The sequence below is a fragment of the Lynx rufus genome, unplaced genomic scaffold (assembly GCF_022079265.1).
Source record: "Lynx rufus isolate CCGP_SWC_20201006 ecotype Redwood Valley unplaced genomic scaffold, mLynRuf1.p SCAF_6, whole genome shotgun sequence".
Lineage (NCBI taxonomy): Eukaryota > Metazoa > Chordata > Mammalia > Carnivora > Felidae > Lynx > Lynx rufus.
Genome location: NW_025814878.1, coordinates 29,185,771 through 29,213,524, shown reverse-complemented (window position 1 = coordinate 29,213,524; position 27,754 = coordinate 29,185,771). Strand labels below are relative to the sequence as shown.

The 27,754-nt window shown below is 37.9% G+C and overlaps 1 protein-coding gene across 1 annotated transcript in view; it reads left to right on the top strand.

The window, feature by feature from the left end:
* LAMA2 (laminin subunit alpha 2) overlaps positions 1–27,754 on the top strand; it is a 475,613-nt gene that overhangs the window by 388,691 nt on the left and 59,168 nt on the right. The window contains exons 42-51 of the mRNA XM_047102999.1: positions 231–347; positions 2,665–2,847; positions 4,223–4,228; positions 6,914–7,068; positions 13,390–13,533; positions 15,168–15,301; positions 17,378–17,537; positions 20,551–20,675; positions 26,385–26,547; positions 27,229–27,373. Of these exons, the coding sequence (XP_046958955.1) occupies positions 231–347; positions 2,665–2,847; positions 4,223–4,228; positions 6,914–7,068; positions 13,390–13,533; positions 15,168–15,301; positions 17,378–17,537; positions 20,551–20,675; positions 26,385–26,547; positions 27,229–27,373 (1,332 nt within the window). The remainder of the gene's footprint in view (positions 1–230; positions 348–2,664; positions 2,848–4,222; positions 4,229–6,913; positions 7,069–13,389; positions 13,534–15,167; positions 15,302–17,377; positions 17,538–20,550; positions 20,676–26,384; positions 26,548–27,228; positions 27,374–27,754) is intronic.

The window sequence follows — 27,754 nt, the reverse complement described above, 5'->3', positions numbered from 1 at the left end:
GTAAAACGTGTTGGAGAGTGAAATGGTTATTTCATAAACACATTCTTTTATATTATGATCTGAAATATATGTATTGATAGATGCCAATTAATTAAAAGAATTAAGTTAATTCTCCTGCCTTTTATAAGCTTTATATTAAAATAATGTGAAATGATATATCCAGATCAGAGATGTATAAACTCAAAGATGATTAAAATTATTTCATCTTTTTTGTTGTTTTCTACCCACAGAAAATGATGATTATCTGAATGGCTTAATAACCCGATTAGAAAATGCAGATGTTAAAAATGGAGATCTCCTGAGAGCTTTGAATGACACTTTGGCAAAGTCATCAGCCATTCCCGACGGTAAGCATTCCATACACCTCACTCAGTGTCCGTTGACCTGAACTTCTTTTTTAATTTTTTTTTTAAGTTTATTTGTTTATGAGAGATAGAGACAGCATGAGCAAGGGAAGGGCAGAGAGAGAGAGGGAGACACAGAATCCGAAGCGGGCTCCAGGCTCTGAGCTGTCAGCACAGAGTCCAACACGGGGCTGGAACTCACAAACCGTGAGATCATGGCCTGAGCCGAAGTCAGACGCTCAACCGACTGAGCCACCCAGGCGCCCTTCAGTTGACCTGAACTTTTAAAGAATGTTCTAACGTTTACCATTTTTTCTGACACTGCACTTGGACTGTTGTCAGGAACTTAGATATTGGTTTTCTTACTTATGAATTCTTCTTTGCGAGAATGAGAGATTAAAGTATACTTCACACTGTGGTATGTCTTATGCTCTATTACCCTGGCTGACAGCCATAGGTATATGTTGCAAAAAAAGAAAATAGAGCCATGTTGTGATTATACTGTTCTTCCATGTGTCAGCCTGGGAAATCTTATTCCTAATAAGACTATTATCATTAGAAATAATATTATTTGTAATCTTATATTAATGAGAAAAAATAAAACCACACGAGTACTGTTCTTGAAAAGCTGCAGCAGATAATTATAGTACCTACAGTAGATAATTATAGTACCTACAGTAACAGGTGAGAGCCTTTCTGCACATCATTTTTTTTTTAGTATAGTTGATGCATATCATTACATTATTTTCAAGTGTACAACATACTGATTCAACTCCTCTATAGGTTATGCTATAGGTTATGCTACCACAAGTGTAGCTACAGTCTTTTCGGTCTTTTCTGATACAATGCTGTTACAGTAGCATTGACTATATCCCTTATACTGTGTATTTATTTCTATGACTTATTCATGACATAAGGGGAGACCTCCCACTACCCTTCACCCCTTTTGCTCAGCCTCCCCACCAACTTCCCCTCTGGCAACCATCAGCACATCTGTCTTCACGAAGTTCAGTCCTTAAATGTTTCAGCTTTCAAACATTAATGATGGAACCCTGTCTGTAATATCTTCCTACCTGTTGTAAGTACTTGAAGTTGCTGTTTGGTATTAGTTCCTAAAAGCACTCTCCTTTATATTTTTCATATCATGAAAGAACAATAACAAAGTGTGCTAAGATTTCTTGGGTGCTTATCCAATATGCTTGTTAAGTGTATGCAATCCTCATACTAATCCTATAAAGTAAACAGTATTATCCACACTTTTTAGGTGACAAACTGACACACGGTATTATGCTAAGTAGATAAGTCAGAGAAAGACAAATATCGTATGATTTCACTCATATGTGGAACTTAAGAAACAAATAAGCTACTGAAGGCCCTTGTTAAAAGTGGTATATATGAGATTTGAACCCCACAGCTTAACTTCAGAGCCTGTAGTCTTTTTTTTTTCTTTTTGCTTTAAAGTTTATTTATTTATTTTGAGAGAGAGAGAGAGAGAGAGTACACACAAGTGGGGGAGGGGTAGAGAGAGGGAGAGAGAGAGAATCCCAAGCAGGCTCTGCACTGCCAGTACAGAGCCTGACGTGGGGCTTGAACTCACGAACCATGAGATTATGACCTGAGCTGAGATCAAGAGCTGGATGCTTAACCAACTTAGTCACCCAGGGGCTCTTGGAGCCTGTGGTCTTAACCACTAATCTACACATACTGGTTGTCATCTATTTCTTCAGTGTATGTTTTTTACACAAATTATGATCAAGGAAACTAATGCATACATTTATATAATACAGGAAATATTCATTGTTTTTACTTTTTTAACATTAAAAAAACCTAACTTTCCAGGATTGCATGTCGTGTCCTTCAGTAGCAAGGACATTTATAGAAAATTTCCGATGCTAAAAATAAATGTAAATACATAAACACATGGTCTAAAAGAACTGAGAAGGTCTCTCCACCTTTAAGTTGAAGTACATTCACCATCCCCCCTTCTGAATGTGCAGATGAAACTATGACTCATGGATAAATTTCTCTGTCTAATAAGTTCAGCAGCAAATCACAATGTACCCTTAGACGATGAACATTTAGAATAATAACTCTGCTATTGGAAGAGCTAATCAAATATGCGTAGCAAAGGTCCCTGAGAAAATTTAATTTAGCTAAAAATTTATTTCATTTGCTATAACCTAATGAGACAAAGTTCAGCCTTTCCCTTTGTGTGTGTGTCCCTGAGGTCGGCAAGCCACCTTCTCCCTTTGACAAGCATGGAGTAAGCCACCAACCCCACGCCCTTTGTTTTGCTCCTTACACCTTCTTCTGCTGGCAGACACAGCCGCTAAACTGCAAGGTGTTAAGGACAAAGCGAGACAAGCCAACGACACAGCAAAACATGTGCTGGCACGGATTAAAGATCTCCACCAGGACCTTGACGGCCTGAAGAAAAATTACAATCAACTGGCAGACAGCATAGCCAAAACAAATGCTGTGGTAAAAGATCCTTCGAAGAACAGTAAGATCTCCTTTTTCACTTTGATCGTGTCATTTGTTTCTTCACGCTATAAAAGTACCCTAGCCTCATAACTCTTAGAGCTGGAGGAGACCCCACGGTGATGTTGTCTGCTCTCCTCATAGACTGGGCTCCAGAATGGAGCGTCTGTGGCTCCAGAACTAGAACCCAAGTCCCCAGGCTCTGCATAGTGCTTTCTTCATCCACATTTTGCCCAGTCCAGAGGAAATTAAACTTCTCAAAGTCTGCATGATTTTTGGTATAGGGATGCCAAATACTTTTTTGTTCTTTTTTTGGCCAAATACATTTTTAATCCTTCAGTGTAACTGAAAACACAGTTGTGCTTGGGAAATTATATCCCCCAAGTTGGTGAAGTTCCTTGGAACATAGAGGCCAAGGACTACACTTAATAGCAGACCTGTATAACAGGATATTAAAATGATATCGGCCTGAAATGCATTAAAATTACAAAATATTAATATTTCATTATTTAAATTCTAGTTAATATTTTCAGGAAATGTAAGTATTTGTGTACTGTATCAAGAATATTTCTTCACATCTTTTGTGTATTGCATTAAATTATGTCAAGTTCATAAGGATTTTGCTGAGAAAATGAGGTAGAACTTAATATAATGATAATTTAAATTACTAAACTGTAGTCAATAAACATTAGGATATTTTTATATTCTTTTTTCCATTCTGTGAAGTGATAGAACATTATCTCACTCTGTGATTTCACCAAAAGAGACGCCTGGTTTTTTGTACTTGATACTCTCAAGAGACAAGCCCTCTATTTATACACCAACATTTTCACTGGGTGTCAAAATGTTTAATCCGTGCAATAACGAAAACACTGTTACTGATGTTACATGTTCTCTAATTCGGGTGCTGTCTTTTAACATCATTGCCAGCTGAATAAATGGTTCTAATGCATACCAAATCACAATATCCCCGCACACACACACTCAAAAAAGAATGAAAATTAGTTTTAAAGTAAATATCATTCTCTTTTACTTATTTTAAAATTTAAGAGATCATTTCATTCCACTTCAGATTGATTCTCATCTGATATGGCCTTTTCATAATATTTATCTCTAACTCTTTGATCCTACCCTCTATCTAGAGATAGTTATCTGTGATATTAATTAAACTGGGTCTGTTTTCTATCTTTCAGAACAATAGCCTGCTAACTGACACGTATCTGTGGATTTTTATTTGATAACACTTGTTTGACTTAAAATAGGGTGCATTTGTTATTAGGACGACTTGTGACAAGTACCATTTTTTGATCATCACTGCTTTGTAATATCTCTAAAAATATTTCCTCATGAATTTTCTAATTTCTTTTTGTTTTGCTTCCATATGAAATTACCTGCAGAAATCAGTATGTATATGTTTACTTGCATGCTTTTAACAACTTCATGCTTGATTGCCTATTGCAAAAGCTTCAGCTTTGCATGTTAATGTGTTTGGGTATTGCTTTAACATGACATGGCTATGCTTTCCAGTGTCACAGCATTGACGCTAGATACATTAAAAAAAGCACATATTCCTTTACAAAAAGTTAGCATGTGGATGTATTTGATATTAAGTATTTTCAATTGTGTTATAGAAATTAGTGAAATATCTGTATGATACCAACAGAAAGGTGGAAAACAGAATTCTTCCACAAATTGAGCTAAATTGTGATGCCTCTCATGACACAGATTCCACCACTGAAGTTCAAATGACTTCCTTGCAGCAGGATTAAAATAGATCAGATGTATGTTGTTGTCATTGCTTTTCTCCCCTGGAGCTCACATTCCCCCCTCCTAATGAATAATTATTCTCAACTTCTAGAGAATTATCCTTGGAGAAGCCCCTAATAAAATTAATAGAATTAGATCTTACTAAATGAGAAATTATTGGGATATAATAATATTCTCTCTTAAACATCTCATAGCTTAAACTCAAAGTCAGAAATAAAACCGCAGAATAGGAAATAACATACAGTCCAACATATCAAAACCTGGGAAATATGACCAAGGCTGTCCTCAGTGGAAAATGAGTGTGATCAACTCACTAAACAAGCAGTGAAATGAACATTTTAGGTAATCAACCCTATAAATTAGACAAAATAAAATTAAAAGAAAGAAGATGAAAAAAATGGTGAATTAAAAGAGAAAAATAATATACTTGATAAATACAAGAGGTAGATCTTTAGGAATGTAAAGATAAAACATTTTAAATTGTTGGCAGGCTTAATCAAGAATGATAAAGCACAGATAGGCAAAGTTCTAAAGGAACTATAACAAAGTACGGGAGGGGGGGTGGGAATTGAACACATAAGAGAGTACTTGTCAAAACTCTATGCTGATGAATTTTAGAGCCTAATAGAGATAGATAATTTTCTAGAAAAACATAATCATAATCTATCTTCAAAGGTGATTTTAAAATCTATATGCTGAAATAATTATGGAAGAAAGTCAGAAGTTTTTAAAAACTACTATACAAGAAAGTATCAGACTCACTATTACAGATTATTTATTTTTAAAACCATCAACAAGATAATTTCCAAAAGACTTAATCTGCTTCAGAAGATGGGGTGAGGGGAATGAGAGAGGTGGCGAAATTCAAATTTCATTTAGAAACATTTGATTAGAATCTGGAAGCTTCAAAGAAAAGAATCATTTCTTGGACGAACCTTAAGTGTCCTTTGCTTTACCCTTTTCCTTTTTCCCATGAATCCAAATCTAAGCCATTTTTCTCAATTCTAGAATAATTTGTAGAAAATCAGAGTAATATTGGAGAATTAAAGGAAAGAAAACATGGGCAAATGGCTTATTAAAAGTACACAATACAAAGTAGTTACTGTGTCTCTGTTGAATATGCAATTATATAACAAGGGCTTTGATGCCAGTAACCTGCATTTCAGGCTTTGATGTAGCAACTCTATTAAAATTAATAACAGGCCTATGTCCCTTTTAAACATCAGTCACAATATTGTTCATATTTATGAATGAGTTCAAAATACTTAATTCAAAACCTAGTTTAGAAAATAATAATTTCCTTCCTTTTGAGCACGTTTGATTCATTCCTGAGGATTAGCTCTCAGTGGTCCATTGGCCACCAGAGAGTACATCGTTCATAGCCGAGCAGGGTGCACAGCCTTGGTCCTTAAGTAGTTTCACTTTTTCATCATGGTCACAATGACAGAAAGAAGAACAATACGTGCTCAATCAGATAATAAGTGACATGGTTTGGGTAAGACTGCCAGCATCCTAGAAATTGGCTAATTGGTTTCCATGGGTCATTTACCCTCCTACAAAAAGCACATGCAGAAAGTCTCTGGATCAGTGATAAACTTCAATTATTTGAGGGTTAAAATCCCTTTTCAAATTGTCGATATTCAACCTTCTTTAACCTATCAAAATGACAGTTTAATATGGTTCAACCTAATACAGAGATTAGGATAATCAATTATTCTTCAAAATGAAAATGAACTGCAGCATGAAAGATTTAATTAAAGTTTAACATAGGCCTTCAGTCTGAGGGTTGTTGAACATTGCAATGTTTTCAGAAGACATTTTGATAGCTTCTCTCTTTAAGATGTACAAAGAACGACAGAGAGAAAAAGAAAGAAAACCAATTTTGTGCGAGAACTCTGATTTAAATACAGTTCTGGCTTGGACAGATGAGATGACATTTTAAAACACTTTCATTTCCTTGATTCTGTAACTGAAATTCTATTCCATAAAGGTTAGATTTTTGGCTGACGCTAGAAATTAATCATCGAATTGAGTTCCTCGTATTCTCTACCTTCAATGCTAACTTTCACCTTGATCACAAAGCCAAAGCACTGGTCCTCTATCTCTAACATTTCTGCTTTGACCTGCTTGAGCTCCAACTGGAATATTCCCATTTGCCATCACAAACTGTGCTTCAACAGTCATGGCCCTGCTTTGTCATGTGGATAAGATGAAATCCTTTCAATTATTTAATTGAGCATACTACTATTTTCATTTCTGTGTGTGTGTGTGTGTGTGTGTGTGTGTGTGTGTGTGGTGTGCACGAATCTTGGTCTATGCAGTTGCAGATGCAGACGCCACTGTGAAAAATCTAGAACAAGAAGCTGATCGTCTAATAGATAAACTCAAACCCATCAAGGAACTTGAGGATAACCTAAAGAAAAACATCTCTGAGATAAAGGAACTGATAAACCAAGCCCGGAAACAAGCCAATTCTGTAAGCTTTTTACTTTCAATATCAGTAATTGATTGTAATTTTTTTGTATTATTCCCAGAGTGAATAACTTCTCCCAGTGTATCCTGTTGAATAATCTGTTTGTTTTCCTTTAACTTGACGCTGTTTTAAGGGTAGGGGAGGAGGATAAAAGGTTAGATTTTTTTTCCATAGATTTCAAAATACATCTCATAGGATGAATAATCGCTACTTACTGTTTTAGAAATGGGAATTTTGTGGGGCACCTGAGTTGCTCAGTGGGTTAAGTGTTTGACTTTGGCTCAGGTCATGATCTCGCAGTTTGTGAGTTTGAGCCCCACATCAGGCTTGTGCTAATGATGCAGAGCCTGCGTGGGATTCTCTCTCTCTCTTCTCTCTCTGCCCCTCCCCCACTTGTGCTTGCACTGTCTCTCTCTCCCTCTCAGATAGATAAACTTAAATTTTTTAAAAAGAAATGGGAATTTTGTTATATTTTATCAGTATTTGAATAGAGTAGCACAAATAGCAAGATTGTATGTTAAAAAGACATGAATGAGAGTTCCTTGCTTTTGATGAAAGCAAAAAAGGCCAATCAGTGGGGCTGTATCAGGAAGGAATGAACAAGAGTACATAGAATAATAGCAATGAAGAACCACTATTTTCTATATTTTTTGTCTGAGTACAAGTGACAACAAAAATTATTTTGGTTATAATTTCTGCAGGTTTTTTTGAATTAAGAATGGAGAATACCTCAGTTGTATCAAAATTTTGCTCTTTACTAATCTAGTTAGAAAACTATTAGGAAAAAAACAGAACTTTCTAGAAGATAGTAATCTGTTGAACCAGGGTAGAATTGTTAAGTGCCAATGTGAAACTTTATCTAGACTAGTAAATTCATCCCATGACAACTCTAGAAATGCAAGCAAAAAATAACAGTTTTTGTGTTGTCATGTTTATACTCAAATCCTTTTAGATACCTAAGTCTTCCATATTGAAAGTTCCATTTTTCTGAACAACTTTGAAGCTAGAAGGACCAGAAAATGCCTTTTCTTAACTCATCAATTTATATATTTTTTAGTAGTGGACCAATAATATGATGCCCAAGTAACAGTATATCATTTTACATTGCTGATACCTCTAAACAAGGCTAAGATAATAAGTTCAAGGTGCACTTTAAAAAGGGATTCATGCTGACTAAAGAGAAATTTAGGGGTGCCTGGGGGACTCAGTCGGTTAAGTGGCCAACTTCGGCTCAGGTCATGATCTCACAGTTTGTGGGTTCGAGCACCACGCCGGGCTCTTTGCTAACAGCTCAGAGCCTGGAACCTGCTTCAGATTCTGTGTTTCCCTCTCTCTCTGCCCCTCCCACACGCATGGGCTCTCTCTCAAAAATAAATAAACGTTAAAAAATTTAAAGAGAAATTTAGAAAATGACAAAAAATTAGTCAAGATGATGCACATAAGCTCAAAGTGAAAGCAGCAGCCAGGGTTGAGAAGATACATATTGAGCTACAATATGAAAACCGTGTAGGCAGTATGATGACACATGAGTATGATATACATGAAGCACAAAGTGAAAAGAAGTCAGATGATAGTCTGAGGTTTGTGGTTTTAACTAAGATTAAGCCAAGGTAGAAAAAGCATCTCCTATGCTCAAGGCTACTTTTATGTACAAAGTTTATAACACCGTAGAAAAAACAAGATATATACGTAAATAACTCTAAGATAATGCCAAACAGTGTGCTACTGTACGTGAGCAATGGGAAGGGGGATAAAGTTCTGGAAAGGAAGATCCCCTCTGGTAGGGACCAGATTTTCCAAAGAAAAGAATTTGAGCCAGGCCTTGAGTGGGGTAGTGCTGGATGAGGGAGGGGAGGGTAAGGAAGCAGAGCATTCTGAGAATGAGCAAGGCAGAGAGAGAAGGAAGTTTCAGGGTCATTTCATGAGAGAGTGGTCCCGTTTGCCAGGATTATTAGTAGAGTGAACATTAAACAGGAAAGGTCAGTGGAGACCAGCTCTTGTTGGCCTTGGCTGGTAAGGAGAGAAGTTTTGTTTAGACACAGTTATACCTGAGATAAACCTCATTGGTGAGGAAAAGCTGAAAGTTCTCAAACATGAAACGTAATATTATCAGAGCTGTGCTTTTTTGAATATGAATCTGGAAGTGGCTTGTGGTGTAAATGAGAGAATACTAGAAAGAAGGTCACTTTAATAAGAGTCTCAACTGTAGCAGGTGGTAGTAACAAGGGAAACAGAGAGATTGAGATATCACTCCTGTATTTTGCAATGTTAATTTAAAGAAACAAAAATAGCAAATGTTCTCTTGTGAATCACACACTTAGCCACATTTTTTAAGTCATCATGTGGGCAAATCCAGACATTTTTATTATTTCTTCTTATAAAGAAATCTAAAAATATGCCATATAGTCATCAGTTGTGTTTTCTCCTACCCTCCCCACCCCCCCCCCCCCCCGCCAGGGGAAAAAGATTAAATTGTGGCATGTTAAGTATATAAAACCTGTCTCAAGATACAAATTGAAAGTTAAAAATAAATGCTACAAGAATTAACCATTGTCCATGCCTTTCAAGGAAATTTTCAGTCACGTTTGGAAATGGAAGTTATAGCAAAGTGTCTTATTTTTTTAATAAGATGTTAGAAATACAGAAGCAAGCCAAATTTTTTTCAAGTGAGTTTTGTGCCTATTGAAGATGACATCTGCCTGATTTGTAAATATATTTGTAACCTGGCACAAGTGTCTGAATGTGGCCCTGATACATACTCAACATGACCAAGAAATTAAAGACATGTATTTTAAAGTAGGTTTCTTGGGGCACCTGGGTGGCTCAGTCGGTTAAGTGTTCGATTTCAGCTCAGGTTAGGATCTCACAGTTTGTGAGTTCCAGCCCTGCATAGGGCTCTGTGCTGACACCTCAGAGCTTAGAGCCCACTTCAGATTCTGTGTCTCCCTCTCTCTATCCCTCCCCCGCTTGTGCTCTCTCACTCTCAAAAGTAAATAAATAAACATTTTTAACATTTTTAAATAAAAATAGAGTATCTTTCTTTAGTTTGTTGGCTCTGAAATTGAGTAGCTGATACTCTTTTTAAATGAATGACCTAGTTACTGGATGAACATAATGCAGTGAAAATCCAATAGATATAATAATGGGATCCTCAATAATGTTTAATTGAGTTCATAATGATTCATTAGTAATGTTGTATGAGAAATGCCTTGGAGGTACCTAATGTTTAGTGGTTTTTGTTTAGAAGTCTTAGGAAGGGTTCATATTAGAAAGAAGAATAATTGATAGACCCGAACATTCTAAGAAATGTTTGTGTTTCAGAAACTTCTCCCTTCTTATGAAAGGCATATGTCCTAGCAACTTCTAGAGAAATTTATAAATACTGTATTTTGATTTACTTTGTTTAGATTTGTTAAAGAGGTCTCCATTACTGGAAATCAAAACACAACGAAGTTAAAAGGAGAGATTAGTAGCTATGGACTGGTTACCAACTGTTTGAGCTGCCTGAATTTTTCAGATACTGAGGATATACTCAAAACCATAAGGCAGAAAACAGAAAATCCAGAGGGATTTTTATATAAATGTGCAAGAGTTGAGCAATAGATTACTTTATGAGATCAATTGCTGGCATCTGGGGCATAACACCATCATTTTGTTTGGAGAACCATATTTTTAGATATGTATACTATGGCATAAAGGAGATTAACTGTAACTCCTAGCAACAGTAAATACCCTGAGTTTTAAAATGGCTACTCCCTTAGACTCTCCGTTCTCAGAATTTCCACAGTTCACTTAGGCTTCAGCACTGGTGCTCTATAGTCTACACTTTGATAATCCCCTTTTCAACACACCAGTCATGCAATCCCCTATCATTTCCCCCAGGTATACCTAACCAAGCACAGAAGCCAATCCTGTGACCAAACTGTCGTGTATTCCACCCACATTCAGGCATTTCTTCTCTAAACAGCAACCAAGTAGTATGATTACATTGGATTCTGTGAACAAAAATAAGTTACTTGTGATTAAACTTGCCATAATGTGGCTCAGTGGCCCAAACTAGAAAGCATTTGAGAAATAAAGGTAAGACAGACCACACACCCAGTTACTTTTGATTACTAATCCAGCCCCACTAGGAATTTGGTTATGATTTCCTGCCGAAGATCACTCAATCTGCTGTTCAGCTCCACTCACGAATTCCCGGTAGACCTTGATTTCTTCTCTTTGACTTATTATGTCAGTGATGCGTATACCCTGCTTTAGATATTGGATTTGCTTGGTGCCAGGGTCTTCTCTGATGATGATCTTTGTTCACTTGCTGCAAATTCCTAAATACTCATGATATCCTGCACCTTTTCCTAAGCATTAAAAACATCTGAAGGCTGCATTTCTCCTGCCTGCCCTCTACCGTATTATCCTTCTCGTGCTTTACTTTATACTTTTTCTCTCTAAGCCCTTGGATAACCCTTGGTATAGCTGCTACTCCATCAGGTAGCACCCTCTGCCAACCTTCACGGCATGTCTGCTCCATAGTATTAATATCCAGAGTAAAAGGTGCATGTTTCCTAGTTCTGTTTTTCTCAAGTCATTTTCATTCACCTACTCTTCACACGTTATGTAGAAGGAAAATCCCATCATTTGTGGAGCAAAGAACAAACTTCCTGATAGGAAACTACACTTAGCAGGAAGACTATATCTCCCCCCAGAACACAGAGCAAACATTCTGGGTACCAGTGTTGCAGACTACCCCCTCCCCTTAGGAGGAAGGCAAGGACAAGGAAAACCATCTAAGCAACAGGCTTCGAGGTTATTCAAGCCCCGGGTCACCACGCAGAGCTCCATTAGGCTGAGCCCTGTACCTTTCCAGCACTTGATTTCTCTGCAGATGTGCAGATGATGCAATTTGGTTATCAGATTAGGCAAGGAAACAATAATATACAAATACATGACTTACACGGAGTCTATAGGAAATGCAACCGATCAGCTATGTCCCCAGAAGTTCTCAAACACATATGAATTTACATATTCATCAGAACCAAAAAATCTCTCCTTGGCTTTCTTTTGAAAACATACCCAATTTTTCATCCAGCACCTCTTCAGTGTTGTCTATACCACACTTGGGGAGGGGTCCTGGTGCTGCCTATGCCCATTCTCTAGACTTTTGGAGCTGCTTCCTTGTCGCCATAACATGGAGACTGGCATTTGTGAGGGGAACAATAAAGCTAGCTGGTTTTCTCCCAAGTGCAAAAACTGTTTGAGTAGCACCAAGTGCTAGAAGGAATGAGAAAATTCACTGCTAGTGAGAACCAAGAGGCTTCTGGAAGCTGAGCATTTAAATCAGTGGCAAGGAAAGGTCTGCACCCTTCCTTGTCTCCGCTTCCTACTTGGAGCACTGCCATGGAGCAAAGTTGCAGTTTCTTCCCGAGTTCCTGCAACTCCATTGCCATCCTGAAAATGCCATTTGAGGGTACACCCGAACCGAAGGAAATTAAGTCACATAATCAACTAGTGTTATTTGTGACTGAAGAAAGGCTCCCTAAATGTGAGTAAGAATCGGCCTGAGCAGTTTCAGTTCCGTTCATGTAGGAATTCCTTTCTTAGCAATTTATAGTAATTTTTAAAGTACTCGTCAAAAGAAAAAGAAGCTGTTAAATACATTAGTAAGAATAGCCATTGAAAATTATTTCCGTTTCATTTCCTGGCAAATTATTCATTTCCTGGAAAATTATTTCCGTTTCATTTACTTAGTAAAAAGGTATAATTTATTCTCAAATGTATGTTCTGAGTGGCATGATTAATATTCTTCGTATTGTTAGAACATCTAGAACAAAATCTAGTTGGCCTCTTCCAACTGTAAGAACAGGAGAGGGTAGGTAATTTCCTCTCGAAAACTGAAAGAAAAATGATGTCCTACTAAAGTGATATGAAAATCACTGAAATTTGAACTGTAGAATTTCACTCAACAACCCTAATGAAAATCATTATCATTAGCTTCATATAAAATCACCTCTGGAAAATGTCCCCACATTCATAAAGGAGAAAGGTATGAAGGTAAGAATTTGTTACTTGGATGCTTCAAAAAACAGTAGCACACTAACATGATATGGGCTGTGAACAGCTCATTGTCCAAATCTCCCCAGGGAAGCTGGCTTCTGCGCCCTCATTAATGAGTATAATGGTGTCCGCATATGGGCATTTAATGATTCTATTTGATGGTAGAAAAATAACTTCAAAGAAGGGATGATGATGGTTTTGTAGTTGTTTGGGAGGTACTTCACACTTTCTGAGAGATTTAGTCTTGGTTCTTTGTGCCTGTTTTTCTTGAAGATCAAAGTATCTGTGTCTTCCGGGGGTGACTGCATTCGAACATACAAGCCTGAAATCAAGAAGGGAAGCTACAACAATATCGTTGTCAACGTAAAGACAGCTGTGGCCGACAACCTCCTTTTTTATCTTGGAAGTGCCAAATTTGTAAGTTCAATATCCAGCTTCTTCAGTCTCCTGTATGTGTGAATAGGCAGAGGTTAATCCTGGTAGTAAGGAAAATGTATAGAATCTAATAATATGCTCCCAAAATTGTGTTAGGTTTTCAGATTTGAAAACCTCAGAATCTTATGTCATGAAAGTTCTGAAGTATCAAATTAAGTTAGAAGGAAAATGAAATGAAGAAAACTTTTTACAGGGTTTAGGTACATCTGCTTTCATTTGTGAGTATGCCAGCATTTATTTAGAATGATATTTTCAGATCTGCCTATTTAAGAAGAAGGACTAATAGGAATAAAGCTTTAAAAACAAGTCTCTAATGGGGGCGCCTGGGTGGTTCAGCCTGTTGAGTGTCTGACTTCAGCTCAGGTCATGATCTGGTGGTTTGTGGTTTTGAGCCCCACATCGGGCTCTGTGCTGACAGTTTGGATTCTGCTTCAGAATTCTGTGACTCCCTCTCTCTCTCTGCCCCTCCCTGCTCATGCTCTGTCTCTCTCTCCTTCAAAAATAAATAAACATTAAAAAAATTTAAAAACAAGTCTCTAAGAAATTACAATGAGCTTTCATGTTAAATGAAAATGACAAATTGTGGGGGCACCTGGGTGGCTCAGTCGGTTGAGCGTCCGACTTCGGCTCAGGTCATGATCTTGCGGTTCGTGAGTTCAAGTTCCGCGTCGGGCTCTGTGCTGACAGCTCAGAGCCTGGAGCCTGTTTCAGATTCTGTGTCTCCCTCTCTCTCTCTGACCCTCCCCCGTTCATGTTCTTCTCTCTCTGTCTCAAAAATAAATAAACGTTAAAAAGAAAAAATTTAAAAAAAAAGAAAATGACAAATTGTGTACGCATTTCCTACCAATGAAAACTCTTTTGATTCATGTTGAATTTATAACTGAACCTGAATAAACAGAAGTCATATCTACAAATCTCACCCGAAAAGTTTTCATTCCTTTTATTTGGACATTTAACTTTGTATGCATGGGGATCTTCCAAAATGAATAAAATTTTCAACAAATCAGTCATTGCATAAGTCAATACTTGTCATTCAGGTGAGAACTTTTACGTCACCTTAGGTGAAAAATCATAGTTAGCTCTTTAAAAATGTCAGTGTCTGGGGCACCAGGGTGGCTCAGTCAGTTAAGTGTCTGGCTCTTGATTTCAGCTCATGTCATGATCTCATGGTTTCTGAGTTCAAGCCCCACACTGGGCTCCATGCTGGCAGCACAGAGCCTGATTGGGATTCTCTCTCTCCCTCTCTCTGCCACTCCCTCTCTCCTAAAATAAATAAATAAACTTAGAAAAATATATATGTCAGTATCCTTGGTGAAAACAATGAATTCTGCATCCAAATATTTTCTTTTGTCTCTACCAAAAGAATCAGAAGGAGAAAAGACTTGTTTGAAAAGTAGAATTAGTTAACACATATGCCTCAGCAGTAAGGACACACGTGTTGCCTTAAAGATACAATAATAAATATTACTTAATCATGCATAATAATAGATCATATCACTTGAGAATTTTTATTGTGAGACTTATTTCACATATCTGTGAATACCACCTGTTGAAAAGAACGCTGTTGGCCTTCTCAGATGTCTGATATGTATCGTTTTTGTGTTTCTCTGGACTAGATTGACTTTCTGGCTATAGAAATGCGTAAAGGCAAAGTCAGCTTTCTCTGGGATGTTGGATCCGGAGTTGGACGCGTAGAGTATCCAGATTTGACCATTGATGACTCATACTGGTACCGTATTGAGGCATCAAGGTAACTACCTCAATAAAGATTAAGACAATTAAGTGAAAGAATTTTGAAGTCGCTTCCCAGTTTAAAAGAAAACTCCTTTTTTCCATTTCAAGGAGGTAGCTATGTATGCATGTATACAAATTTTATGTAGTAAATGTATATGTCTATATGTGTGTGAACGGGTCTCTCGTAGTCCCTGTTAGCAACTGACAAACCTTCAAGGTACTGACCAGAGTGACCAGTCCATTCTGGACCGTGCATCTGGTTGTCTCATAGCCATACCATCATACTATCAGTCATACTCTCTCCCCTGCCCTCGTTCAGCACAAAACAGAGCATGAAAGCTGCCAGTGGCGCCTGTCTTCGAGTGCTCAGCTCCTCTACTCTACACGGCAGCGTTGCCTACAGGCAGGTGCAGTTTCTAAATGCTGGCACAAATATATAGTATGTCAGGCCCGTACTACTTAAAATGGAAAGTAACAAGATATTCATTCATTCTGTATTTGAAGCTTTAATTCAGTTAACTTCTAGCAGTGTATAGATAACATAGAGAACCCATTGTTATCCTCAATCCTTTTCCCTCATGTCCTCATCTTTTCCTTATTCCCAACACCTACTGAACCCAGAGCAGCTAGTAGTTGAGAGGTAGAGTGAAGGGCCTGGGGCTAGAGTTGTGTAAAGCAACCCTGGAATGTAGATGATGAGTACAAAGAGTTTTACTCTGGGTTTGCATATGCTTAAATGTTTCCATATTAAAGCTTAAAACCTAATGAGAAGAAATATTTTTAGTTCCTTTTTAGATCTTTGGTAAAAGAATGTGTTGTGGTGTGTGTGTGTGTGTGTGTGTGTGTGTGTGTGTGAGAGAGAGAGAGAGAGAGAGAGAGAGAGAGAGAGAGAGACAGACAGTATGTTTGTGTGTGTGTGTGTGTGTGTGTGTGTGTGTTAGAGAGAGACAGACAGACAGACAGACAGTATGTTTGTGTGTGTGTGTGTGTGTGTGTGTGAGAGAGAGAGAGATAGTATGGTGTGTGTGTGTGTGTGTGTGTGTGTGTGTGTGTGTGTGTGCGCGTGCGTGTAGAGAGAGAGAGAAAGCAGATAGTACGCTTGCATGTGTGATGGTTGGGGAGAGATAAAGTACTATGAGTTTAAGAATACTTATATTCACAGAGGTCAATTTTTCAATCAGAAGGGATACTGGTAAAATCTGGCAAGATGAAGAAGAACCTTATTTGATAAATTCATTCTGTTGTTTCCAGGTACTTCGGTTAACACTGCACCCTCAGAGAGAAAAAGATTTCCTAAATGAGACAGCGGGGAGAGACAGAGACACTCAAGTTATGTTGTGGCCGCTTATCTCAGAAGAGAGAGCGGTGTTTCATATTTAACAAGTCATAGACATCAATCACTTGAGAAAATGAAATAAAATAATAATAGCTTTCAGAATTCTATTAATGGAACTTAAAAGCACAGTTCTTCTATGCAATTTGTATACACAACTCTGAAGAGCAGACATTATGCTGTATGCGTTAAGATGGTATATGCCAAACAATAAAAGATGCACAATTCCAGGAAGACTCTACTTCAGCAAGTTTGGATCCAAGATATAATAAGGGATTTTAGGAGAAACGATGGAGCTTATAATGCAGAAGGGTGGCTCATTTGGGGTTCACTTGCTGAATTAAATTAGACAAAATGCTAAATAAAGTAGTATGAACTTGTTGAAATAGCATGTGTTGGTAGATAGTGAAGTGTTTTGGAAAGCAACAGGAAAAAGGTTTTCCATTTAACCACTGGCAGTTCCATCAGCTAATTGCTACTGCGTCGTTTCTTATCAACTACCAGGTGCAGAGTCAGGGTATGTTGCTTACTGGTCCCTGGCTGAATCTGACAGTCAGCATTCAGCAAAGATCAGACTCTTGGTTTTGACTTGCAGTGTAATGAATCCGGATCTTTTGAAGCTCAGCACCCAGTTATCTCTTGAAAATTCCAAAACAAGTCCTATGTTTCATACCTTTTAAAACTGAAGTTCCTGTAAATGTGATGCATATTCCATTTTCTGTATTTTCTTTCACTTCCTTTCAACGCGGACCCCTCAAGAACTGGGAGGAACGGGACCATTTCTGTGAGAGCCCTGGATGGACCCAAAGCCAGCATTGTGCCCAGTACATACCACGCGGTGTCTCCTCCAGGGTATACTATTCTTGATGTGGATGCAAACGCGATGCTCTTCGTTGGTGGCTTGACTAGGAAACTGAAGGTGGCGTTCTCTTTCCCATTCTGTTGATCTCATCTCTGTACATAAGACCTGATGTGATGACTCTAGGGGAAGGCATGATGAAGTTTTGCAAAAACTTGACTATTTTTTCCTTCATGTGTGTATGAAAACATAAATATATTTTGAGTAGGAATTTCTTCTTCTCTGACTGTTCAGTCTGGAAACACAATGTTTTTAAGCCTATGCGTATTTACTTAAACGGTTCTTTTGCCCTTATCGGTGGCACCTGTTTTCTTTACAGTCTTGTTTCAGTTGCCTCAAGAGCAAAGTGTGTTTTCAATATACCCCTTTTTCTGAATCAGCTTATGATTTATTGATACGAAGTGCTATAAAGTTCAAACTTCCATCTAATTAAAAGATTTATGAATACCTTGGGAAATATCACAGGAGTCATAAGCTTCCAAATCATGGTCGGATTTTTAAAGTTTTCAAGTTGCTCTTCCCCTCATTCTTATAGAGCACTGCACTTAATATTCATAATTGCTTCATGACAGGTCCTTGTGCATTTGAAATTGCAAAGTGCCTGCATTTTAAAAGAAGCTCATGTTGATTAAATGGAAAAACGACGTGTCAGTGACATGCAAGAACACAACCAAATACAATGGATAACCCTGGGCTTGTCAGAACAGTCCCGGGATGGGATTAGTCAGAAAATGTGAAAAGCCAGGGTGACCCCAAATTTATGAGACTCAACCTTCATAGAGAGCGAGGTTGTTTTATTTGCTTCGTGGATGAGATGTGACTCGAAAGTATTGGAATGGATTCCAGAGCTACACACTAAAACCATCCTCATTTCTTAGAACAGCATATAAATATATATGGCACATAGTAATATATAGTCATGTTGCCAACTTTCTCTCCTCCCCAGAAAGATAAATATAGGGGGAGCACAGAGTAGTATAAAAACCATGCATTTTGAAATCAAATCCAAGTTGGATTCTCCGCCTCTAACAGGCAAGTCACTTAGCCCCTTGGCCTTCAGTTTTCTCAACTAGAAAAAGGGAGCTAAAATATCTACCTTGCTTGCATATTGAAAGGTATGACAAGGGGCGCCTGGGTGGCGCAGTCGGTTAAGCATCCGACTTCAACCAGGTCACGATCTCGCGGTCCGTGAGTTCGAGCCCCGCGTCAGGCTCTGGGCTGATGGCTCAGAGCCTGGAGCCTGTTTCCGATTCTGTGTCTCCCTCTCTCTCTGCCCCTCTCCCATTCATGCTCTGTCTCTCTCTGTCCCAAAAATAAATAAACGTTGAAAAAAAAAATTGAAAGGTATGACAATAAATTTTTATAACATTTTAAAGCCCTGTTGTGCTAAGTAAAATTATAAGGAATTTACGTGAATTAACTTATTTAATTGTCACAGCAACCCCAAAAGGTAGATAATATCCTCCTCATTTTATATTTAAGGAATCGGAGTCAGAGAGGAGTTCAATGACTCGACCAAGGTCACACAGCAGTTAGAGGCAGAGCTGGGATTGGAACACAGGTTAGCAGCCACAGAAGCCTCCATCCTTAGGCACCACGTTTCACTGCCACAGTGAATAGTGAGAGATTATGTGCATGAAATTTACAACAAATGCCTAAGGTGTGGTAGTCACACATTAAATTGCATCCTAAATAATTCTTATTGTTATTCAGATGTCACTAGGCATGAATAAATTTTCTTATGCCAGTTTCAGGGAAAAAGAAAACAGACAAATGAAATCTGCAGAAAATCTTAATGATTTTGGCCAAGAGTTTCAAGGCTCCTAACACATCAGAATATGAACCAAAAGCTGGAAACAAGTAACTAAATCAACATGCTAATGAAAATTCAAAGGAGCAGGAAAATATCCCAAGTCTAGTTTTTAGGATGCAAGAAGGGAAAGCAAAAAGCAAATAGAATCCACAAGTAGGATAATCAACCTCCGGAAAATTAAAAGAGACTCCAACTGATAACAGAGAATTCCAAGGGCCGCTCTGACTTGTAAATGTCAGTGGCTGTGATAAACATTCTTTCTACATGGCAGTGCACCACTGAGTCACAGCAAGAGAAAGATGTACATGTTGAGTTTCACCCAAAATTGTAACTACAAACGTTATCTGTTCAGGGATCATCTTCCTACATGTGTTCTAAAACCCAAACACGTCCATTCACTTTTTAACCCTAGACTACTCAGATAATTGTGGGTCAGCTCTGGCAAAGCATTTCTAAAGTTATAGGTACCAGAATATAGAATTTATTTGTAATGTGTCCGTGCCAAAAGAAATCGTTGTTTAAATTACAGCCAAGTTTCATTAGAGTAGACCAGGTCATTCCCCTCCTTTGTGATTGTGTTATATATCAAGCTTAAGACCTTTCCCTGTGAAAATGACACCAGGGTTGTCATTTAACAAATATTTACTGAGCCCTAATAGGCTTTATGCTGTGTATACTAGCAGAGAATCACAATATGGTCCCTTCTCTTACAAATTCACTCTTTCCCTTCATTCTCCGGAGTTGGAAACCTGCTTGGGTATAGGGGGAAATGAAAAATTGGGGGCAGCACTGTCACTAAGTGATCTCTATGTGAGTTGTTTCTTCCCCTTCCATGTAGTCAGTGAGTGCCCCTTCTCAAGATCTTTAGAGAGATGTCTCCTTAGTGGTGTACGAATGCTCTCATTAATTAAATACCTCCTCTGTGTCAGGCACTGAATGTGGTACCATGAATAAATTACCCAATTGAATTCTAAGAATCCCATCTTAGAGACAAAAAATGGAATCTCAAAGCAGAGAAGTAGCTCACCTGAAGCCGGAAGCTAGGAAGTGTTTATTTACTAATGGTGATAAAATGGCTTCGCACAAAATAACCAGGATCTGTGAGGATATAATAGGGTTAAAGATGAATATGTACAAGCCAAGACTATCACAAAGAGCGGATAATAAGTACTCCAGATTTTGCTGCCAATGCCTCTTGTGGGTACTCTAAGACTTCTTGTGAAATTCTAACTCTAACAAATATAATGCTTCTCTCTGCAGAAGGCCGATGCTGTACGCGTGGTTACATTCACTGGCTGCATGGGAGAAACATACTTTGACAGCAAACCTATAGGGTTATGGAATTTCCGAGAAAAAGAAGGTGACTGCAAAGGATGTACTGTCAGGTTAGTTGAGATGAGGACTCCCCTAAGGTCTGGTCTGTGCTTTACAAAAACTTAATTTTATTGTACGATATTCTGTTATCATGTGGATGATATGGAGCGGGTTGGAAGGGATCGTGACCAGAGGTGACTTACCATGAAGCTGATAAAAGGTCAAATCCTTTCACCCATTTGGGCAAATGGGAGGTGCCTTGGCGGTACTTTAACTGGTCATGTGTGTTTGTAAAATCTACAGGGCAAGGTATTTTAACCTCAGTCAGTTAAGACTACTGTCTCTTTCCACTCCAACCACCCTTCGTGTCTGGCACCAGGAGGTTTTGCATATCTGTAGCTATGCTGTCATCATAATTTCTTTTTTCTTAAAGACAGCTATCCCTGAACTTGTTAAGCTTCAGGCTTCACAGAGCTTGGACACACTCCACTTACGTTTACAACAAAATGGAGAACCCTGGTACAAATTGATCTCCGACAGGATTTTCCAAATGACACATAGTGTCCTATAAGTGTTTCGAGTGGAAACCCATTGGACTTGAAGATTCTGCTTAAGTGGAGAAGGATAAGAAGGGGCCAAGACAGGATAGGAGAAAGTGCCATAATACACATCACCAATTACAACATAGAGGTTAGGGTGTAGGAATTTATTTATTTATTTACTTATTTACTTACTTATTTATTTTAATGCCTATTTATTTATTTTAATGTTTATTTATTATTTTTGAGAGACAGAGAGGAAAATAGAGAGAGAAAGAGACAAGGAGGGAGAAAGAATCCCAAGCAGGCTCCATGCTGTCAGCACAGAGCCTGATGTAGGTCTTGATCCCACAAACCCATGAGATCGTGACCTGAGCTGAAATCAAGAGTAGGACCTCAACTGACTGAGCCACCCAAGTGCCCCAGAGTGTAGGAATTTTAAATTTTTAACAAGCATACAAAAGCATGTATAGAGAATAGATATTCTTATATATACCTGAATAGAGGAGATAAAACAATGAGCTAAAAGTGGAGGATTTCTCAGCATAAATAACTTAGAGCCCAACAATCAAGTGAGCCTATGAAAACTACAAAATTTAAGTTAAATACCTAGAAGCTTAATATACACACATAGCAGCTCAACATCACTAGGTGCTGAGTGGTTCATACTTTTAATTTCCAATTGGAAGGGAACATGCACATTGCCAGGACCCAGATTCCCCATCAGTATAGCAGACTACCATTTTCGTCTTAACATCATGGACTTCTCAATGCAGAACTGAGGGTAGTTTAAAAGCCTAACCCATTCATAGTTTAAAGTGTCTGGGTGAATAATCTTCAACAAAATCTAACATGGAATGTTTTCTGTAAAATGTTTTTAATACAACAAAGACAATGAGGCTCACATTAACATTCCTCTACTCACAAATTAACACCAACTTTCCCCTAAACATTTTTTTGGTAAATTTGTAAAAAGGATTCTCAAAAGCCTATCATCAACAATTGTCCATTCAATGCAGTACATATAATGTGTTAAGATTATAACATGCAAATTATAAAATCTGCAAAGATCTTGTGCCTTTAGTATATAAAATATTATATGAATTTATATAATTATAATAGTGTGTTAGACTTCTGCATGGAGGAGGTAACATTTGAGGTGGGCCTTGCCCTGGAGTAAGAGTCCGAAGGAGGAGCTGGAAGATAGTAGGTAAAGAGCATTCTAGTTCCAGGGACCAGGGACAGCAAAGGCTGGAAAGCCAGAATGTTCTTAGGAAGGGACAAGTAGGGGCGCCTGGGTGGCTCAGTCAGTTGAGCGTCCGACTTCGGCTCAGGTCATGATCTCATGATCTGTGAGTTCGAGCCCCGCGTCAGGCTCTGTGCTGACAGCTCAGAGCCTGGAGCCTGCTTCAGATTCTCTGTCTCCCTCTCTCTCTGACCCTCCCCCGTTCACACTGTCTCTCCCTGTCTCAAAAATAAAATAAACGTTAAAAAAAATTTTTTTTAAATAAAAATAAAAAAAAAAAGGAAGGGACAAGTAAACTCTGTTCTGCTTTACAAGTGTGAATTTACTCAGGCAAGATTGGCAAATGGGAGAATGATATCAGTAAGGTGTGGAAGTCATATAAGTTTTGGACAGAGTTCTTTCCAGGGCCACCTGGGTGGCTCAGAGTCCGACTCTTGGTTTTGGCTCAGGTCATGATCTCACAGTGTGTGATTTCAACCCCTGCGTCAGGCTTCGTGCTGACAGTGCAGAGCCTGCGTGGCATTCTCTCTCTTTTCCTCTCTCTCTGCCCTCCTCCCCTACTTATGCTCTCTCTCTCTCTCAAAAGAATAAATAAGCTTTATGGGCGCCTGGGTGGCGCAGTCGGTTAAGCGTCCAACTTCAACCAGGTCACGATCTCGCGGTCCGGGAGTTCGAGCCCCGCATCAGGCTCTGGGCTGATGGCTCAGAGCCTGGAGCCTGTTTCCGATTCTGTGTCTCCCTCTCTCTCTCTGCCCCTCCCCCGTTCATGCTCTGTCTCTCTCTGTCCCCAAAATAAATAAAAAACGTTGAAAAAAATTAAAAAAAAAATAAGCTTTAAAACAAAAAGTTCTTCCCAGCATGTAAAAGTTTTGCACGACCGAGTCAAGGCAGCTGAATGTTAAGACTATCCATGAACTTGCCCTTGGTTTGGCCAAGCACTCTGTCTTGGAAGTTCTCCCCCTCCAGCATTGTGCCTTTTTGCCCTGTCTGTCACTCAGCACCGTCAACCCTTCCTTACATTCCTCCTCGCCATCAAATGACTTTCACCTATTCCTTTTAAGGTATAGTTTTATATTTACTGAAATAATTATTCATTTTAAATATTATAACATAGCTTTTTGAACTAGGCTAATATTTTGATCAATATTGTTATTTTTGTGAGCACTCTGATTATAAAGTTGCATAAGTTTTGAGTGACCCTGCACCAACCCTATTTTTCTGTAAGTCTTGGTATTTGTAGGAATAATTTTCATAGAACTCCCAGTGCCTGGTAGTGTTTTATTTTCAAGAGAACACATATATTTTAACATAAATACCAATCATTCCAGATTTAGACCAGAAACGATTATATGTGGGAGATGTAAAAGCTGAGGTTATGAGACGTAGACTGAGAACATTTTATAGATCTTAGAATGTCCATTTTAGGAATGTTCATTTATTCAGTAGTCAGTAAAAGGATACAATTGTTATGCTTTAGAAAGAATTATCAAAAATAAAAGAAAAGAGAAAAGAAAGAAAGAGTCTGCCAGGACTATTAAAAAAAGTATCTTATTTTTCTTAAACTTCTAAAAATCACATTAAAATTAAAATAGAAAAAAACTGTTACAAATATAATATATTAACTGAATATTGAAACAATGATGAAATGTTAATGTCCTAAACCCCAATATACTTGTAGTTTTATAGTTAACAAGTTACATGTGGAAGAGTGTGTCTGTTCCAAATAGAATAAATAATTAGTCCTTAATAAATTGACCAGACATCAAAGTTCAAAAGAGAAACAAAAGGCAAGTTAAGAAGCTTAACCTATGTTAATTATAAGAAAAAAAAAATAGTTACTTTTCCTGGTAAATATTCAAAATGAGTAAGAACACTCCAGTATAATGTTAGTTGTTGAGGTATTATAGACTACACCTGGAAGGATTTGTTTTCCCCCCATCTCAAAGTCACCAATCTAAAGCCAGGCTTACCTGGGTTTGGCCAATAAGTTCAGGGCTCATCTACATCTGTAGGTTTAGAGGTTCTCAGCACCAAACCCTCCCCTGCAGAGTTGCCTTTTACTTGAATAGGGGAATCTTCTAAAGGAATGGAGTAGTAATAGGCCTCAGAAATCATTCACTGATCTAACCCTTTTATCTCAAGGTGACACCTGAAGGGTTAGGGGACTTGTAGCAGGTCCTCACATCAGATTCAAAGGTACCTGCCATTTACTTTGCTATTTTTTTTAATTAATATTGAAGGAATTAATAGATTAAGGACATAAGGGTATGAGAGTATAAATATCCCAGAGTTCTTAAACAGCAACAAAAAAAATGTGATATATTTTTTATTCTAATACTTGTTCTGTGTAGTGAGGCTTTATGTTTTTGTTTATTTGTTTAAATTATAAGTGCCAGGGCATTGGCTCAAAGCATCCAGAAAACTGTCAACAGTGACCACCACCCCCCCGCCCCCGCCAACACTTTTCAGGACTGTCAATGGTAGCATGGCAGCTTTAATGCAAAACCCTAGGCTTCAAGAACTCAAGGAACTTCTCCTTACTAGATTCTACACAACAGTCTCTTATCTCTAATGCAGTGCTCCAGAAATTAGCAGGCTTGTTGTAATGATGAAGAAAGGCCCAATCATAGCCAATTCATTCACTACCAATTATACTGTTTATTAATAGACTAATTTAGCTCCTCATACTTTTAGGTAACACTTTGCTGGAGTATTGAAAAGCATCTTTTAAGTTTACATTAGGAAAAAAATGTATGACATCATCTGATCTTATTCTAAATTAGATATAACTTAAAATTACAAAGGCCTGACCATGCAAGACACAGTAAAGACTCTTCCCTTCTTTTTTGTCTTCATTTTTATTTCTCTCTGGTCCAGGAACAGAGAGAAAGCCAACTCAACTAAAATATGTAACAGTTCTTCTTTCACAAGCCAATTAATGTTTGTACACTGCTGGTTTTATCATTAGCCAAGATTTCGTGCAAATAATATTCTAGACTCCGGTTATTTTACAATGACATTGCTATAATATTTCTCAATATCTCCCCTCTATCCCCAAGTTAATACAGCACTCCAATTTCAGAGATTCAAGCAGATGCAAATATGCCAATATTTAAAGTTTTAAAAAATCTCCACAATTTGAGACTTAATCTGTAACAACACCATTAGGTTGATTGATAGATGATAAATAACTTTGCATTTGAAAAAGAAATGATTCTAAGTGTCATTTTTACAAGGATTATCTTAGATATTTCTTAATGATTCAACCAATATTGATAGAATATATATTCTCTGTGAGGCAATTTGCTATACTAAAATCTCTTTCATTGCACATATGAGATTCTACTTTGAGCTGTGTCATACTAGGTGCCGAGTTTGTGACTGACATAAAGCCTGGCCCATAATCTCTAGCTGGTCTCATATAGCTTGCATTCTAGTGAAGAACACAGAAAAACACACACTGAAATAGATAGAGGCATCCCTTATTGTCTGAATCTAATTTGTCCCAGAAAAACCTATTGGATAGCAATAATTTAGAGAGTAGAGACATTTATTCCATTATGTTTTGTTTTTCTTATAACTGTAAGTTTGTATTTCTGACCACCTTCACCCATTGCGCCCAACCCCTCCATTATGTTATGTATATGAGATATGTAATAACACATTCTCAGTCTACCCAAAACCCCACCTGTTCACACCACTAAGATACACTTAAATGCCACCATAACTTTCCACCAAGTATTTCAGTAAAACATAAAGCATTTAAAACATCAATAACTTAGTTATTGAACACCAGATAAAATCCAGGTAAGAGGTGATTGTTACTTGGTCTAGAATGGTGGCAGTAGAGGTGGAGAGAAATAGAAGGATTGAAGATTTATTTGGGATGGTTTCTGTCCTAGAACAGCTCACAATTGAGTCTCAGAAGACAATTTGATGTATTGAATACTGATGGATGAAACAGATATTGATTCATGTGAAATGTCTCTCTTCAGTCCTCAGGTAGAAGATAGTGAGGGGACTATTCAGTTTGATGGAGAAGGGTACGCATTGGTCAGCCGCCCCATTCGTTGGTACCCCAACATCTCAACTGTCATGTTCAAGTTCAGGACATTTTCTTCAAGTGCTCTCCTGATGTACCTTGCCACACGAGACCTGGTAAAGACATGCACAGCTGATTTTCCATGATTGATCATTTGTTTGCCTCTTTCCGTAGGATTCCAATACAATTATCAGTTATTGTTAAATTATCAATTATTATTCAAAGAATTCAGGGATGGCTGTGTGACAGCCAAGAGTGGGTGATGCAGATAGAACTTATATATTTTCATTGATAAATTCAATTACAGATGCAATATAATTATTACTTATTTTCAATATAGTTCCCTATATAATCCTTTAAGAGAAGCACCCAGTAAAGATTCCTGCAGTATGGAATCATGCAGCAGCAAAACTACTGCTTTAGTCTTCTAAACACCTAAGCTGAAAGGTGGTACTAAATGTCCTCCTTGTTTTTTTTCTAAGTTAATATCTCTTAGTAAATTCTTCCAGGGAACATATCTTTTAGTTGGCTTAATACGTTTTCATAGGAACCTCCTTTATTCTTCTGTCATAAAAGGATATGCCCTAGTAATTGGTTGTGACCATTGACACCATGATATCACACCCACCAACATTCACAAAATACTAGTACCAATTCTGTTTCTAAAATGGATGTCACTTACTGATCAACACATTTAGTGACTTAGCCATAAGGCCCTATTATAAACCCCACAAAGAAAGTGAATACTCATGTTTCGCTGTGTATCTAATCACTGGTGTATTTTTACTTCATCATAGAAAGATTTCATGAGTGTAGAACTCACCGATGGGCATGTAAAAGTCAGCTATGATCTGGGTTCAGGAATGGCTTCCGTTGTCAGCAATCAAAACCATAATGATGGGAAATGGAAATCCTTCACCCTGTCAAGAATTCAGAAACAAGGTGAGTTTCTATGGTAATAATGCACTGTGAGCCTTAATCATGCTATCCAACGTTCCCATGTATCTAATCATGAGGAAGACCCTGTCTGTAATTTTAGGTACTCACAAATTCTGTGAAAATCGGATACACTCATCTCTTTGGCTTAGATGATAGGTGACTTGGGTTACACATGACTGATTGAAGAGGCAAATGGTTCTCTGTCATTTTCTTTGAACATTGAAAGCTTAATTTGAAAACATCAAACTATCAAACTATCTTACGACTTGTAAAATTATATCCTGTAGTAGGTTTGAAAAGGTTGTGTGCTTGTCTTTCCTTCTTATTTTACCAAGATGTTTCCTTTAGAGCAACTCACATGTGCAATTTGTAGGTGTGGTCGCA